Here is a 17,509-nt window from a genome sequence, read left to right as displayed (position 1 = left end):
GCCTTATCTTTGCAAAAGTAATCTCAAAAATCCAATCCCTTATAAACCAAAGCCCTGCTGCCGGCCCGAGTCTTGGAGACAACCTGAGACAAACCTGGGTGCAGCGGGACTGCCCCATTCATTGCCACTGAAATCACACGATGGGGCATCGTCACTGTTAACCAATTTGCTGCTAATCCAAACATGCCAGGAAAGGAAGATCGTATTTAGAATCCCCTGAAATTAATTTTAGTTTCACTTTCCAGGATTTCTGAGTTGACACTTTGCCAGGTGGGTCGAAGGGTTGGGAGGCCGGGGGTGCGGGGAGAGTCACAACCCCATTCACTCAAATTTGACCCCTCTGCCCTCGCTGGTCACATTAGAGGATTGACTAAGCCAAACCCGAGCAGCGCTGCAACTCCCATGTACCGGGGCACAGTGCCTGGCATGGGGCGCTCAGCACAGCACAGTGACAGGAGCCGCCCCTTCAGCGTGAGACTAAAGATCTAACGGGGATGACCTAGATGGGCAGGGGACTGGACTTGACCTCTCAAGGGCCTAGTTCTAGTGATCTCTGATTCTATGGGACTGTAATTTGCATTACAAAGGTTTAGGGGGAGCAGAGGCCCATTGTGGCAGCTCGGGGAAGCTTGGTTTGTGGCCAAACATGGGAAAACACTGCAGTACTTTTTTTTTTTTTTTTTCCCCTCTCTGGCTTCAACACATCACCCGCTCCTCCACTGCTGATGGCGTGCACCAGACCATGCACAGCTCCAGCAGCATCTGACCTGCAAGACAGTTTCAGGAAAGCTAACAGAGCAATTAGTGTGTTTGCAGGGAGTGGAAGGAAGCGCTTGTGAGCGCCATCAATCCTAAAGCCAGTCATGGCAGGAAGCAGTGTGCTGCTACTTTTAGCTGGCTGTTCTCATGTACACCAGCAGCGTCCCACTGTGGATCTGTGGTGTCTATAGACAAGAGGAGCAGAGTGTGTATGGGACAGCGAGGATCCTCTCACCAGAGATGTCTCGCACAGAATCCGGCTTCCTCGCACCAGGTTCCCAATGGTCATATGGAAGTACGTGCTGCCGCTGCTCCAGTTGGAGATTTTATTAAAGGGGTAAAGCATTAAGATGTCCTGCAGGCAAAAACAGACATAAATAACCCAACAGTGCAGCAGTTCTCCAGGAGCACAGTGTGTGCCAGGTTAGAAAAAGCACTCCAGGAAAGGAGGTGTATCCTTTCATCTCCACTGCCTCCTGGTAGGGACCCATATTGAATTTAGCTTATGCCACCCAACACCAGTGCATTGTAATTCTTCCTGTCTGCACAGAGCAGCTGCTCCCCAAGGCTTTGTTCAGCATTAGCCTTTCCCATGCCATGCTGCTTACGTGATTACTGGCCATTAAGCCCCTGGATAAAACCAATGTGATGAGGTACTCTGTAAATTCTTACTGTGAGTGTCTGAACTGTGATAACAGGCCTGTGGCTGGCCCGGACAGCTGGACTGGTCTTGGGCTGCAGGCCAGGCTTTGAGACAGTTCCCTTTTGGGGTAGGAGAGCCTGGACTCCAGTCCAAGCCCAAACATCTACAATGCAATTTGATAGCCCTACAGCCCAAGTCACCTGAGCAGGGCCAGCCACAGGTCTACTGCAGTGTAAACAGGGCCTCTTCTGCAGGCCTGACAGAGCTAGCCAGGGCAGCAGCTGGATTGCCTGTCTTTCCATTCTGGGCATTCAATGGCGTGTAGACAACTCCGCTCTCCTGCCATCAGTTTCATACTATCCTAACCATCCACATGGTCATGCTGCATTAGCTGGGATTTGATCCTTCATCATCAGCTGTCCTTGCCACCGCCTGCCTGTACAGCTGCCAGCAGAGCTTTCCTCCTCCAGCTAGAGACTGCTTGTAGCAATTGCCTGAATTATTTTAGACCAGCAGCTGTAATCCCAATTGCTGTTTTTGGGCACCATCCTTCAGTTTCCCACAAAAAATGGATAGGGCTCAGTTTGCTTCCTCTTTGGATCCAGGGAGAAGGCCTTGTCCCTGCATGGGCATGGCCAGGAAGGGGCCCTTTGTTCAAGCTGCCTCGCTGAGGTAGCCCGCATTTCCCAGAGTCCCAGACTGTGGCATCCCCCATCCCTGGGGGAAATGACTCTTACCTTGGTCTTGGGGTGTATCAGTGAGACGCCTTGCTTGTTGACTGCAATCAGAATGATGTCTGGGAAATTTGGCTCCGAGGTTTGCTGGTGACCAGGAACAAAATAAGAGCATTTGTGGGGAGGTGAATGGAGATCCCTGGTAATTGCAGAGAGCTCCCCCCTCCCCCGATGTTATTAACACAGAAGCACCACATGCAGAAAATGCCCAGCAACCGCTGTCAGGAGTGGCAGTTCTGAGACCACACCCAAGCCTTGCCTGGTGGCAGTTTAAAGGCGGCTCTAGTTTGCTAGCTCTGGGCTCTCAGACAGGAAGTCTCTGTTTGGGGTGCGGAGCCCCCCTTCCCGGCACTGCACGAACCACAGTGCGCTGAGTCCACCCCTCCTGGGAGGTGCTGGGATGTTGGAGGGAGGCTGCAGCAGGAAAGGTAAGTGCACTGCTGGAGGAGAGGAAAGGAGGGGGGTGGCTGCAGGATGGGGAGGGCAGGACCCAGAATGCTGCATGGGGTCAAGGTGCTCCGAAGGATGCCCAATGCAGCAGCCCACCGCACTCGCTGGTACCGCAGCACAAGAAGCGGCCTAGACACACCTTCACCTCGAAGAAGGCTGAGCCAAATGTGGGCCAGCGGTGGATCAGCTTCAGGAAGGCAACCTTGGCCTCGTCCACTGTTTTGCCCTCATGTTTGCTGTAGGCGCCGATGATATTCTGTGTAGCAAAGGGACACATGATCCCAGTGTGTGAGCAGGTTGAGGTGACTTTCCCCCACCTGGGGTTTGTCCAGCAGACATGTGCTACCCACAATGCTGCCAGGCTCAGACACATGGCTGCTTCACCCCAAGGCAGCTGGGGCACCTCTGCCTACAGGGTGGGCAGGACCCTGGGGTCTCTTGCAGCTGCTCTAGGGAGGGTGGAAATCTCCCACCAGCTCCCCTTGTACAGGTTTGTGCCCTGGACTCCATGCCTGGGAACTGAAGATCCTCCCAGAGCAGCAGCTCCCCACCAGGCCTGAGGGAGCCTGACTGAAGGTCACCTGCCCCCAGTAGCTTCCTCCCTTGGGCCTCCAAGCAGCACTGTGGAAAACTACCCAGTTCTCCTCCCCTGGGCCTAGGGGTGAGACAGTGGAGTGGGCAGGAGAGCTGGAGGGGGAGCTGGTCCTTTCTCCAGGTGGCTGGATGAGACCTTGCAGAAGCAAGTGCCCGGGGTGGGAGTCAAACACAGGTGTGTAGGAAAAGCTGTGCCCTGTGCAATGCAGACACCCTCTGATTCCCTGCCAAGCCTCCACCCAACCCTCCTTTCTACTTGCTGGGGGGGAGGGGGCTTTGCCCTGTCGTGAACTGTGCAGAGGTATGTACACGGTCGGTCGGTCTGTCTGTCTGTCTCTGTCTGTCCATCCAGCTAGCTGTTTGGGGTGGGCTCCGAGAGGACTGCACAGCTCTGCTTAGCAGCTCTGGGGACATGGGCACAGGGGGATTTTAGCCAACGTGTAAAATCTGGCTGTAAACAAGAACAGGGACTGTGCATGCTGAGCTCGTGGCCTGAGTCCAAGACTGGGGAGACCTACTCGTGCTAGCTTGCAGCAAGCTGGGTGTGCTAACAATAGAGTGTAGCCACAGCAGCAGGACAAGCTGGCCACCCCCAGTAGGTGCATAGGGGCTTTTACCTTCTTCCACTCCTCCGGAGAGAGGGCTCGGATCAGATTGTCTGGCACCAGCTCCTTCAGCATTTTGGGGATGGCTGCCTGCTGCGATCGGTCCTTGTCAAAACGCACTTTGCAAATCAGCCCTGCTAGCTGGACAGCTTCCTCTTTGGAGCATTTGTGATAGCCTCGCAGATACTTGGGCAGCTCCTGCGAGGCAAAAGCAGTGAATCTGTGCGGAACCAATAGAGGCCTGGCCAGGCAGAGACTCAGCTGCGGACACAGAGCTCACAGATGAAGCCCCAGGGAAAGGGCCAGCCCTGAAGGGTAACTTTGTATTGACAGCAACGAAGGGTCCCGTGGCACCTTATAGACTAACAGAAAAGTTTTGAGCATGAGCTTTCATGAGCATCTGATGAAGTGAGTCTGTGCTCACGAAAGCTCATGCTCAAAACTTTCCTGTTAGTCTATAAGGTGCCACAGGACCCTTCGTTGCTGTTACAGATCCAGACTAACACAGCTACCCCTCTGATACTTTGTATTGACAGATGCCCAATTGATTATTGTGATATGTCCTAATAGTTGTGTGTGCCCCAGGGGTGAGGATGGTGGCTGCCTTGTAGGATAGAGAAATAAATGCTCTGGAAGGATAGATTCTCCATCATGTTGCCCTGATGACAGGAGCTCCCTTATTGGCTGTTCCTTAGAGACTCAGTTACCTGGTGGTAATGAAAGATGGAGTCAGCCTTCAAGTCTTTCCCAGGAGTTACGCTCAGCCACAGCTTCCTCATGAAGTACACCTGGTAAGTCACAGCCACAGCGACCCCTATGGGAACAACCACACTGTCAGTGCTCCCCCTCTAATGAACTGTAGCCCTTGTGGGTGAATGCTTCTCACCCCTGGGGCAGTTGTGCTGGGTCCACATGGCTTGTGGACACCGTACTTTTTAGAAGTACTGTTAAAGGTCCTGGCAAATGAAGCCTGCATGACTGCTGTGGGAGTTGCTGTACGTTTATGACAGGAGTGAACTGGTGGTGTGTTCGGGACTGGCTGCAATGGAGGCAAGGAAGTGATGGGACCACGCGCACACTTCAGCGGAGTGGCAAAAAGTGGCAGGGCTCTGTGGCTACGTTAATTACACCATCATAATAACCCACCACGGTGGGCAAGTCCAGCCACCTTTGCTATCACTCATTCATGGGTTGCCCCCTTTGAAGTGGAGATACTGATTTTAGGTGACTGTATCTGACCTCTCTGGCCTGCCACAACTGCTAGTAGGCACAGCTCCTGGTTACTCAAGATAGACAAGCTTGGTTGCTCAGCATGTCAGACAACAGGGTCCCAGCTGTCTCCAAAGAATCAGCTGAGTCAGTGGCTGTATTTGGCCAATGTGACCCTAGTTCTTGGGGGAAATTAGCAAGAAAAGCAGGTGGCATTTGAGTTCAAGCCAAATTTACAAAGACCATTGTGGTGGGGGAGGGGAAGAATTATAATCTGTTTTGTGAGGTTTAACCTCCTAAGTGCTTTCCTTAAATGCTACGGCAAGATAACAAGGGCTCAGATGTTAAGCAGGCTGCCAGAGAAATCAATGTAAGAAACTGCTAATGAAGCAAGGAGTGGAATTATATCAAGAGCCTGTTTAATCCATGAACCCTAGCTGTCCCCACCCAGACCCGTTCCAGCGTGTGGCTACACCAGGTCAGCTGGTTCCTAGTGCCAGGGCAAGCAACATCAACAGGGCACACAAACCCTGCACCAGAAACAGGTTTAACCGCCCACAAGTCAGACCTCCACAGAGGAGGAATAGGTCCTGCTTTGTGCCCACTGCTCTGCTACAGATTAACAGAGCCACCGAGAGCAGATCCCTTTCCTCACCATCTTTCACCGGCTTGTTCTTCCGAGTCCAATCAGTCACCTGCCGTAAGGAGTCAAAGAAGTAGTCGGCTTCATTCTGACTGATCACCTAGAGGAGGCAGACCAATGTGAGGGAGGAAATGGCATCACATAGAGCTGGCAAAGTCAGCATGGGCTGACCTGTCCTTGCTCAAAGCGCAGAGACAGGGAATGGAAGCTCCAATGCACCAGAGAGGGAACCCCTGCTGGACCTCCGGCATCCATGGCCAGGCTTCAGTGCGAGCCAGAGGTGCTTGTGAGAGATGTTAATGCAAGGGAGGTAAGGAGCACCCACCATCACAGTGGTAGCCGATGAGTTACAGACCAACACCTCACCGAGTCCAGCCTAAAGCACGGAAAGGCTCTGAACCGTGCAGTGTGCCGTAAGTGATCTTTCCCCACCCAGTATGGGAGCGGTGGCTGAGGAGCAGCCTAAACACCAAGTATGGCTCTCAGTAGTCCGCCATGCTGTCCTCAGCTACTCCTCTTCACCTGGTGATGTGACCCACAGAGACAAGGTCCCGAAACACCATGTACCTTCACACTCATAGACACACAGAGTTGGAAGGGATAGGCAGGACCAAGCAAGCCTAGGCCACCCCTGACAGATATTTGTCCAACCTGTTTTTAAACCTCTAATGACAGCTTTCACAGCTTTCTCAGAAGCCTGTGCCAAGCATCACTTCCCTTAGCTAGTAGGAAGAAAACCTCTAAGTTAAAACTCTCTAGAATAAGCCCATTTGCCTTCTGCGGCCATGGAAAACAGCTGATCACCAGCCTTTATAGAACAGCCCTTAACAGCTCTGAAGCTTTATTAGCTCCCCACGCCATCCCCTTCTCTCTGGACAAAACATGAACAGGCTGTTAAGCTTTAGCTCAGAAGTCAGGTTTTTAAAGCCCGTCATCAATTTTGTTTAAAAAAACAAAGCAGCAAAAATGTAGCACTTTAAAGACTAACAAAATGATTTCTTCGGTGATGAGCTTTCGAGGGACAAGGCTACCTCTCTGTTACCATTGATCAATTTTGCTGTTCTTTCCTGGAATCTGTCCACTTCTCCCCATCCTTCCGAGAGGTGGTGCTCAGAACAGCCTCCATCCTCCAGCTAAGGCCTCAGTAGAGCAGGACATTTACCTGGGTAGAGCAGGACATTTACCTGGGTTTGACGTACAACCCTTCTGGTAAATGCCTCAGAACAATCTGAGCCGTTTCTGTGACAGCTGCCTCATATCCAGCTTGTGACCTTTGTGGCCCCACATTGTTTTCAGCAGTCCCACTGCCAAGCCAGCCATTTTTCAGTTGGGTGTCTGATTTTTTTTTTCCTTCCTACGGGACGTACTTTGCCCTTTATTGAATTTCACTTTTTGATTTCAGGCCAATTCTCTAATTTGCCAAGATCCATTTGACTTCTAAGCCTGTCCTCCAAAGTACTTGCAGCCCTTGCCAGCCGAGTATTGGCTGCAAACTTTGTAAACGTCCTCTACTTCACTGCCCAGGCTTTGATGACACAGTTGTTTAAGATGATCTGTGACCTATGATGCAACCTTATGCCCTAGAAGTTCTGTCCCCCATGTCCTCATGCTAAAGGGGAAAGTAGGAACAATCTGCACCATTAATTGACACTAAAGGTGGGGCTGGCTCCTGGCAGGTGAGGGGGCCGCCTCAGGGCGGCTTCCTGCCATGCTCCAGCCTAACGCACAAGAGTGAAGTTACCTTGTCTGTGATCTTGACAAAGAGGCTGAACCCTTCCCAGGAGCTCAGCTGCAGTTTGGAGGCGATGTTTTGACACAAGTTCCGGATTCTGGTATTTGTTCCCACCTCAAACACCTGAAATATAACAGAGGCCCTGCTGCAACGAGCCTGGGAACATAGGGTTCTTCGAGACAATGGAGCCAACTGTGCTGACAATTCAGAACTCTGTGGGTCTAGGCGGATTTTGTGACCCCAAACAAAGAGTCTGATTCAACCACTTGTTCTACACAGAGCAGCACCACACTCCATTGCTATGCAGCCCTCCATAATAGATCTGGGAGCGGGGAGAGAGAGAGAGAGGTCTCACCTGCTCTGTATCATTAGGGAAGTAAACTTTCTGCGAGATCTTGGTGATGTTCTGCTGGATGGCCTCCACCTCCACGTTGTGGGGAGCCCACTTCCGAGAGCCGCTCCTGGGAAGCAACAACCCGCGGCACATCAGAGATGGGCATTGCTCATCCCCTCAGGGATCTGCTGAGCAAGATTAAACTGAAGCGGAGACCTCAGCACTCCAGCTTTGGGAAAGGAGAGGTTCCTGCTACACCTCTGCCCTAAAGCATGGTAGCTGTAGGGATGTGAGGGTTGACTGGCACTTTTACTAAAAACCATTCTACTATGAAAAGTAGCTACATAAAAAGTGCATCTGTACCTATTGCACTTCCTCTCCTGCCTTTAAGGGCTGAAGTGAGCTTTTATTCCCGCTTGCAAGACAGTGGTGAAAGAGCTGATTCTGTTTTGCATCATATATCATCAGCACTTAACTGAGATTTCATTGCAGAAGCTTTAATGCAGCTGATGGTTCAGGTGCCAGCAAGCCCCCCAGCTTGGCAGGGCTGGTAGAAGCATACTTCTTCGAGTGGTCCCCGTGGGTGCTCCACAGTAAGTGTCGGGCTCGCCCCGGCGCCGCAGCTCGGAAATTCTTCATCAGTCTTTATCGGGTCGCGCATGCGCCGATGCGCGTCGGCTCTTCGTGCGCTTACGGTCACGTGCGCGATCTGGTCCCCGCCAGTTCCTTCTCAACCGCCAACGGCTGCAGACAGAATCCTCTCCGGCTCCAACGCCCGAGACAGATAAATCTTATTTTTTCTCGTGTTAATAGTTTAATAGTTCATTGTTAACAGTTTGTTTAAAAGTTAAAGACTATCTTAAAGACTGCAGCGGCCGCCTCCGGGCGGGCCCGCTACTTTTGTCATCAAGCCTCTAAAGGCCAACGGTTATTAACATCACCTAATAGTCTGTTAAGTGTGCTATTAGCACCTAAGGACTCAGAGTTGAACTTTAACAATGTCATCCCCCGGCTTTAAGAAGTGTGAATCTTGCTGGGAGGCCATGCCTGCTTCGGATGGCCATAGCAGATGCATACAGTGCCTCGGGGAGACACACGTTCCCCAGAAGTGCTCCCATTGTTCCAAGTTGACTAATAGAGCTAGAAAAGATAGGGAAATGAGGTTGAAGATGCTGCTATTTGACAAAGCACTTCAACCTGCCTCATCAGAGACAACGCATGTGGAGGGCTCTTCAGGATCGCACAAGAGGAAGGCTGCCTCTTTGACCTCCTCTGTGCAGAAGAAAAGAAGAGCCTCGCCTACTCGATCCCTGCCCCTTACTTCTCGGAGCGGGACGAGTGTAACAAAGGGCCCACACACGCTGGCTTCCTCCACTGGTAAAGCCGCGGTGCATGTAACCGCTCAAGGCCCTACAGCTACTGGGGAGACGGCACTGAGAGCCGTGCAGGCATTAGACAGTCCGGCACCGGCTACTGCGGCACCGATCGAGGCTCCCCCAGAGGCACCGGAGACGATGGCTCCGAGGACGACGGCACTGGAAACGTCGGCACTGAGGACGTCGGCACCGGAAACGACGGCAGCGAGGATGACGGCACCGGCGACGACGGCACCGGGAGCCGTGGAAATCAGCATGACACCTGCTACGGTACCAAGCTTACCGATAAGACCACCCGAGAGGGTGAAGGCTAAAACAAAGACCAGGCACCGCAGCCCCTCTCCTGAGGTAATTGCGCTGCCTCTGTCACCACGATCACCACCGGAGATTCGACGGGCAGCAACACCTTCAGCCTGCCACAGACGTCCTTCTCCTTTTCTTTGGAGTCCATCTCAAGGGGCTGCATGCTTCTCTCCATCATCTAGCAGAGACCCCTATGAGTATTCCCACAGAGGCTCTCCCCATACGTCGGTATCATCTCGACGGTCTCGACATTCCATGCACCACCCTTACATCTTTGGGTCCCCATCACCGGGCCCCTGTCCCTGTTGCTACGACTGCCATCATTATGCAGGGCGTCAGCATAGGAGGTCGACGTCTCACCGTGGATCTCCGTCGACTCCCCCCTCAATGCCACAGTGTTCAGCTTCCACCTGGGGGAACACCACAAGTTCCCCAATCAGAGGCTGGGTCTAAAGACATTGAACCCCACCTTGAAATTTCACAAAGGCAATCACACCAATACAGCCAGGATCCAGAGGAATTGGAGGAGAGATACCATAGTGATGCCTCCTCATCCTCGCCAGACGAGGTGGTGGTCCCTGGAGACATTTCTTCCCCAGATGACCTGAAACAGTTCCAGGAGCTGTTCAAAAGACTAGCTCAATCCCAGGATATTCAAGTGGTGGAGGTGCAGGAGAAACACCACAGACTCCTTAAAAATCTCAGGCCTCCATCCTCTTCTAAAATAGCTATTCCTCTGGACGATGCAATCATGGAGGCAGCCACTAATATATGGCAAACTCCGGCATCCGCTCCTCCTACCAACAAAAGAGCGGACAAAAAGTACTTCGTCCCTGCAAAAGGTATGGAATTTCTATTTAGTCATCCACAGCCAAACTCGCTAGTGGTTGAATCGTCCCAACACAGGTCCAAATCGTCCCAGTACAAATCTGGGGGATTGGACAAGGGCATAAAGAAGCTGGATCTTCTGGGTAGAAAAGCCTACTCCTCCTCTACTCTGTTGCTCCGCATGGCCAATTATGCCGCTCATTTGTCGAACCACAATTTCGACAACTATTCCAAGCTTACTGCCCTCGTGGACTTCCTTCCGGAGGATAAAAGGCCGATTCTTAAGGCAATTGTACAAGAGGGCTATGCGGCTTCTCGAGTGGGCATCCAGATTGCATTGGATGTGGCAGACACAGCGGCCCGTGCCGTGGCCACTGTGGTGGTAATGCGGAGGGAGTCATGGCTTCACACATCCGGCATTCCAAAGGACTTACAAGTCAAAATTGCAGACCTCCCCTTCGACAAAATAAAATTGTTTGCTGAATCAACTGACTCAGTCCTACACTCAAGCAAAGATTCCAGAGCGACACTTTGGACTTTGAGGATATATACCCCACCGTTCAGAAGGAAGAAGTTTTATCCGCCGCAACGCCTTTATGGTTACCAACAACAACGTACCCAATTTCAACGGGGGTATGATCAGGGACGTCATCAACAAACACATTATAAGGACCCTAGGCGCCGACCTCAGCAGGGCAACGCCTCCACAGGGCAAAGTGCAAGACAGCAGGTTTGATGGGTCTGTCGAGGGCCGCGAAGCCAAGACCGTATCTCAGTGCCAATCTCAGTACATGTTTCATCACCAACTCAAGCCATTTTACCCACAATGGAAAAGCATCACTTTGGACAAGTGGGTATTGGAGATTGTAAACACGGGATACATGATCCCCTTCCAGTCGTTACCTCCACCAAATCCTCCCACCGCACCCCTTCTCAGAGACCCCTCTCACCTACCGCAATTAAGGCGGGAGGTGGACCACCTCCTATTCATAGGGGCGGTGGAGAGAGTACCGGAGCAATTTCAAGTCAAAGGTTTCCACTCCAGGTACTTCCTGATGGAAAAGAAGACAGGAGGGTGGAGACCCATTTTGGATCTACACACACTGAACCAGTATCTACGCAAACAGCGCTTCAAGATGACTACGATGCCTTCGATAATCACGGCACTAGATGACAGTGATTGGTTTGCAGCCCTCGACTTACAGGATGCGTATTTTCATATCGCAATTCATCCAGCCCACAGGCGCTTCCTCCGGTTCGTTGTGGGCACAGATCATTTTCAGTACAGAGTCCTTCCATTCGGCCTCTCTTCAGTGCCCAGAGTCTTCACCAAGACCTTAGCGGTGGTGTCAGCATACCTACGCAGACAGGGCGTTTTCATTTTCCCATACCTGGATGATTGCCTGCTAAAGAGAACTTCCCGGGCAGAGGTATTACGGATGATACACATCACCACAAACACATTCACCTCATTGGGCCTCATCATCAACTTCTCAAAGTCAAAGACCGACCCCACGCAAAATATAGAGTTTATAGGGGCTCGGATAGACTCAGTCACGTCAAGGGTGTATTTACCCAAGGCTCGTTTTCGTGCCATCGAGTCTCTCGTACAACTACTAACATACAGCCCCACTGTTCCAGTTCGTACGTGCTTACAACTGTTGGGGCATATGGCAACCACCATGTTTGTGGTGCAAAATGCCAGGCTGCACATGCGAGGATTGCAGCATTGGTTGGCAACCGTATACAAAGCCTCAATCCACACGAGGGTGTCACTTACAACAAAGACACGAAAGTCACTAACATGGGGGGGAAACCCCAAGAATCTTCTAACAGGGGTGCCCTTCCGCCAACCACAAATTACAGTGTTCATTACAACAGATGCCTCCCATATGGGATGGGGGGGCTCACATGGACAACAAAACCATTCAAGGGTTATGGTCCCCCGCGGAGAAGACACTGCACATAAACATATTAGAGCTCAGAGCAGTGTTCAATGCGTGCAGGCATTTTCACAATTATCTGCGCAGAAAAATAGTCGGCATGAATACCGACAACACCACCACCATGTTTTATATAAACCGACAGGGGGGAGCCAGGTCTCGTACGCTTTGTGCGGAGGCGGTCTGACTGTGGAACTGGTGCATTGCCAACAATATAACCATAAAGGCTTCATACCTACCGGGTGTCCACAACGTCAAGGCAGACCAGCTCAGCAGACGCTTTGCGCCCACTCACGAGTGGCAGATCCGTTCAGACCTACTTCACCAAGTGTTCCACAGATGGGGTTTTCCCCAAATCGACTTATTCGCCACCCGAGACAACAAGAAATGTCCCCAATACTGCTCCAGAGCAGGCACGGGCCAGTGGTCTTTGGGGGACGCCTTCATGATCCCATGGAAGGGCCTTCTACTTTATGCGTTTCCTCCCATGACACTTATACACAAGGTCTTGGAGAAGGCCAGAAGGGAGAGAGCACACATGATACTCATAGTCCCAACCTGGGACTGGCAACAGTGGTTCCCATTGCTCCTACGCATGGCTCAGCATCGGCCATTTCTCCTACCAACAGTACAGGACATTCCCACTCAGGCTCGGGGGTCAATACTGCACCCACACCCGAAGAGACTTCGGCTACAAGCATGGTTAATCCATGGCTAAGCGCCTTAGAGACTACATGCTCAGAGGAAGTACAACAAGTCCTTGAATGTAGTTGGAGAACTTCTACCAGAAAGACTTATCAGCACAAATGGTTGCGTTTTTCCGAATGGTGCTCCTCTAGGCAACTAATACCCCAGGACACCACCATACCTACGATTCTGGACTATTTGCTACAACTCAAACAAAAGGGACTTTCACTATCCTCTATAAAGGTGCATCTGGCGGCTATATCAGCGTTTCGGCATGAAGAGGATGGATCAACCACATTTGCCCATCCTGTTGTCTCGCGTTTCCTAAAGGGGTTGGTGAAGCTGTACCCCCCTCGGAAACCAATACCGCCGTCATGGAGTTTAGACCTAGTTCTACACACCCTCTCGGGACCGCCCTTTGAACCATTGGCTACGGTCCCCCTTCGACTACTCACCATTAAAACAACTTTCCTCCTGGCAATCACGTCAGCTCGCAGAGTGAGCAAGCTCGCGGCCATAATGTCCACACCACCTTGCACGATCTTCTCAAAAGAAGCAGTGGTCTTACGATTACACCCAGCCTTCGTTCCGAAGGTCTCTTCAGATTTTCATATTAACGAACCAATAGTGCTGCCCTCGTTCTACCCTAAGCCTCACAACTCAAATAAAGAGGCACGGTTGCACTTACTTGACGTAAGAAGGGCACTGGCCTTCTACATCGATAGAACTAAACCTTTCAGGAAAACGGACAGACTCCTGGTGTCCATTGCATCCAGGTCAAAAGGAGAAGCGCTATCTTCACAGAGGATTTCAAATCACATTGTGTCTTGCATAAGACTGTGTTACGAGCTTCGCAAGACTCCTCTGCCACTTCCGCCAAGAGCCCACTCTACTAGGGTGATGGCAGCGTCAACGGCCTTCTTCAAAGGGATCGCACTGAGAGATATCTGCAGAGTGGCAACGTGGTCTTCCTGTGACACCTTCTCCAAGCTCTACGCCATGCACAGGATGCTTGATGAGGATACGCGCCTGTCGACAGCAGTCCTTTCACAGGCAAGCTGCGCATAAATCGGGTACCCACCTCCTTTTTTGTGGGGGGTTACTGCTGGGTAGTCACCTACTGTGGAGCACCCACGGGGACCACTCGAAGAAGAAAGAGAAGTTACTCATCTGTGTAGTAACGATGGTTCTTCGAGATGTGTCCCCGTGGGTGCTCCACTACCCACCCGTTCCTCCCCACTTTGGAGCTCTGTTTGTGTGTTTTTCAGGGGCATCCGGAGCGGTTGATCAGGAACTGGTGGGGACCGGATCACACACGTGACCATAAGCATGCGAAGAGCCGACACGCATCAGCGCATGCGCAACCCGACGGAGACTGCTGAAGAATTTCCGAGCTGCAGCGCCGGGGCGAGCCCAACACCTACTGTAGAGCACCCACGGGGACACATCTCAAAGAACCATCGTTACTACACAGGTGAGTAACTTCTCTTTCTTACGTGTTACCTGAGCAGGGCTGGTGTGGAAGCATACTCCACAATCCCAGTTTCAGCCAGTCATGCCGCTGTTAGAGCTGTACTTTACAGTAAGAGGAGCAGGGTCTGAGTCAGTCCAACGCCCCTCGGAAGCACAAGGGGGACAACACAGGCTTGTTTTTTAGGGAGCTCTGGTTCCTGTGCTTTGGGGAGTAGATCGCAGGGGTGTGGGGAGAGAAGTGACATTGCCGACGGACTTGCCAGGGCCGTGTGCCCTCTAATTTTCCCACCCTGAGTGGAACTAATTTTGTTACGTGAAGCTAGAGGTGGTGTGCGCCACGTCACTTTCCTATTGGCGTATGTAACAAAATTCAAGTGGTGGGGGTGGGGCCCCGGGACTGAGCGTGGGAGGGGGCTCAGGCCCCAAGGAGAGGGATGAGGTGCAGCCCTGTGAGGACTCTGACCAGAGGTGCAGGCTCTAGAGTCGGGCTGGGGGGTGAGGGACTAGGGGCTGGAACAGACGGTGGGGTGCAAAGAGTGAGGGGAGGGTCTGGGTGATCCGGGCTGTGGCAGGGAGGTTTGGGGGCTGGGCTGCGGTTGTGGTCAGGATGGGGGAGAGGCAACACATTTAGGTTGTCCATCCCCTCGCCGAGGTAGGTTGGGGGTGGGGCAGTTCTCCTCCTTTTGGGTGGATACCCTGCGTGCTGCACAGTGCTCATTAGGCAGCTTAGAGGGAACCGACATGGGGGTTGGGAGGACCTCCATGACCAAGAGACGAATTAGGGGACACACACTGAATTTACTGCCCAGCAATGCTCCCGCTGCTCTTTTCCTTCCAGGTGTGGGATACATTGTATGTGCACTGAGGAACGTGCTAATGTGCACCACCAGTATAAACAATCTGGCTGTGGGCACTCTGCTGATCAGCTGGGCGGTATTGGACTCTCAGCTGAGCGGCCACACAAGATCACAGCACACAGGAGACGCTGCTGCTCATGTACCCCAGAATCAAAACAAACCCTCCCTTTCAGCTGAAGGGGAAAGAGAAACCTAGTGATTTCTGTATGATCCCCGGAACCCTAAATGGGGATCTCTGTTTTGTCACCTCTTGCAAATTTGTCCCAAATCTCACAATAGTTGGTGTTTTTCTTAAAGCTTCAGCTCCTGGAGTCATGTGATTCTGAGAGAGTCTCAGTTTCCATGTAAAAATGTCTAGCTCTTAGCGTTTTGAATGTGTCCAGAATGGTCCCCCCCCGAATAGCTCCCCAGAATGCAGAAGGCAAAGAAATTCCCTGAAAACTGTCTTTAAAAAAACCCTCATGATTTTTTTTCTCCCTCTCACTGCGCTTAGGGGCCTGATTCACGATTTTCAAATGCTTGTGGTTTGCAGTTCTTTACCTCATTACCCTCTGAATTCTCCGGCTGCAGTCCAGAGCTAGGGGCTCTTTCTGGCGAGTCTCTGTGAACTTCTGGGCATGTTTCAATAGTGATTTGCTGGGTGGGAACAGGCCAGTGCAGAGCCAGAGTAACTGCCAGCCATTGTTCAAGCTGTACCTGCAAACACAAGGCAGCAGTTATTGCCAGATGGATGCTCAAACCCCAGGCGGCAGCTACAGAGAAGAGGAAATCCCATGTGGAAATATGGCCCCACAATAAAGCACTGTGTCACTCCCATTGAGAGGAGCAAATTACCACAGACCCAGCAGGCTCTTTCTGTACAATGGCACAGAAGATCATGCTAAATTCAGGCTGATGAATTATTCATGACAGTTGGAAATCTTGCAAATAATAATGAGCCCCAGTTTCAAGACGATCTTGGCAGAGCAATCCCTGGGGAGGTCTTTCACAAAAGCTTTGGGTGCTCGTGTCCATGCTGTCTGACCAAATCACATTTATTTGGATCGTGTGTTATGTGCTTTTTAATAGCAGATTGTTTGTTTGCATTCATCTCCCATCAGCTGCATTCCATTGCCCATTAACATGGGCATTCTCCTTGCAGCTGATTTTTCTCAACATACAGTTCTACTCTGAAAAGTCATTCTGTAAATGGTAACAAGTATCAGAGAGGTAGCTATGTTAGTCTGTAGCTTTGAGAACAACAAAAAGTCTTGTGGCACCTTATAGACTAACAGCTATTTAGGAGCATAAGCTTTCGTGGGCAAAGACCTGCTTCATCAGATGCATGGGTGACAGTTCTGAAACAAAAAAATTTCAGAAATCAAATGGAGAGAGAATTCTCAGAGCTGCAATTTATTTGCAAATTTAACTCCATTAACTACGGATTAAACAGAGACTGGGAGTGGCTCACAGCTTACAAAGACAGTTTCTCTGTTCTGGGTGTTGATAGCTCCCCGTTAGACTCTGCCAAAGGCTCACATCCCCCTGTCTGATCTGACTTGTTTTTTTCCTCTTTTGGTAAGTACTGTTGATACTGGGCCATTTCCACCTTGCTGAATAGACCTTGTCGGCTCTGGCCCTCCCTCTTACTGGGACCCCACTCTTTAAATACCCCTCTGAAACCACCCCCCCCCCCACTCATGCATCTGATGCAGCGGGTCTTTGCTCACAAAAGCTTATGCTCCAAAATAGCTGTTAATCTATAAGGTGCCACAGGACTTTTTGTTGTATATAAATGGTAGTTTCCATAATTATCATCTCCCCATGACTCTCAATCAGATTTGCTCCATTCACTTACAAGCTCCAGCCCGGCAAGTTGTCTGGCACTCCGAGATCTTCTGGCTCAAGCATCATCACCACTAATTATGGTTGTGCAGCTGGAACACTATTAATGAGGCCAGAAGCAGAACAGATTCCAGCTGCACTCATAGGGATGGCTCTGAAACGCTGAGAGTCAGGAGCCTGTTTGATCCATGACGAAAGCAGATCCTACTCTTTTACACAGTCAGTTTCCTGAGGGTCAGATTTTGATCTCAGCTACACCACTGTAAATCTAGGGTATCTTCAGCGATGCATGTTTCTGAATTTACATTGATGTAAATGAGGGCAGAATTTGGTCCATAGTGCACCAGGCTGGGAAGGATCCACAGTTTCCTTCGCTGGTCCAATGAAACTATGCTCAAACAGCCACTTTTAGGGATTGCTTGTAGCCACACCGGTGACACATTCCAAAACAGCGGATGATCACTAGGGCTAATGTGGTGGAATGAAACTAAACATGGTGAGGGGCTGGATTGGAA

At 51.2% G+C, this 17,509-nt stretch overlaps 1 protein-coding gene across 4 annotated transcripts in view; it reads right to left on the bottom strand.

Moving 5' to 3' along the window:
• MYO7B (myosin VIIB) overlaps window positions 1-17,509 on the bottom strand; it is a 106,272-nt gene that overhangs the window by 2,321 nt on the left and 86,442 nt on the right. For all 4 annotated transcript variants that reach the window (XM_075004546.1, XM_075004549.1, XM_075004548.1 and 1 more), the window contains 9 exons: window positions 15,711-15,866; window positions 7,725-7,830; window positions 7,379-7,492; window positions 5,650-5,737; window positions 4,493-4,599; window positions 3,798-3,983; window positions 2,726-2,842; window positions 2,140-2,223; window positions 995-1,114 (listed from right to left, as the gene is read on the bottom strand). In XM_075004546.1, coding sequence (XP_074860647.1) covers window positions 995-1,114; window positions 2,140-2,223; window positions 2,726-2,842; window positions 3,798-3,983; window positions 4,493-4,599; window positions 5,650-5,737; window positions 7,379-7,492; window positions 7,725-7,830; window positions 15,711-15,866 — 1,078 coding nt within the window. The remainder of the gene's footprint in view (window positions 1-994; window positions 1,115-2,139; window positions 2,224-2,725; window positions 2,843-3,797; window positions 3,984-4,492; window positions 4,600-5,649; window positions 5,738-7,378; window positions 7,493-7,724; window positions 7,831-15,710; window positions 15,867-17,509) is intronic.

This window comes from Carettochelys insculpta, chromosome 10, assembly GCF_033958435.1.
Source record: "Carettochelys insculpta isolate YL-2023 chromosome 10, ASM3395843v1, whole genome shotgun sequence".
NCBI classification, from domain to species: domain Eukaryota; kingdom Metazoa; phylum Chordata; order Testudines; family Carettochelyidae; genus Carettochelys; species Carettochelys insculpta.
This window is presented reverse-complemented; position numbering and strand designations above follow the sequence as displayed.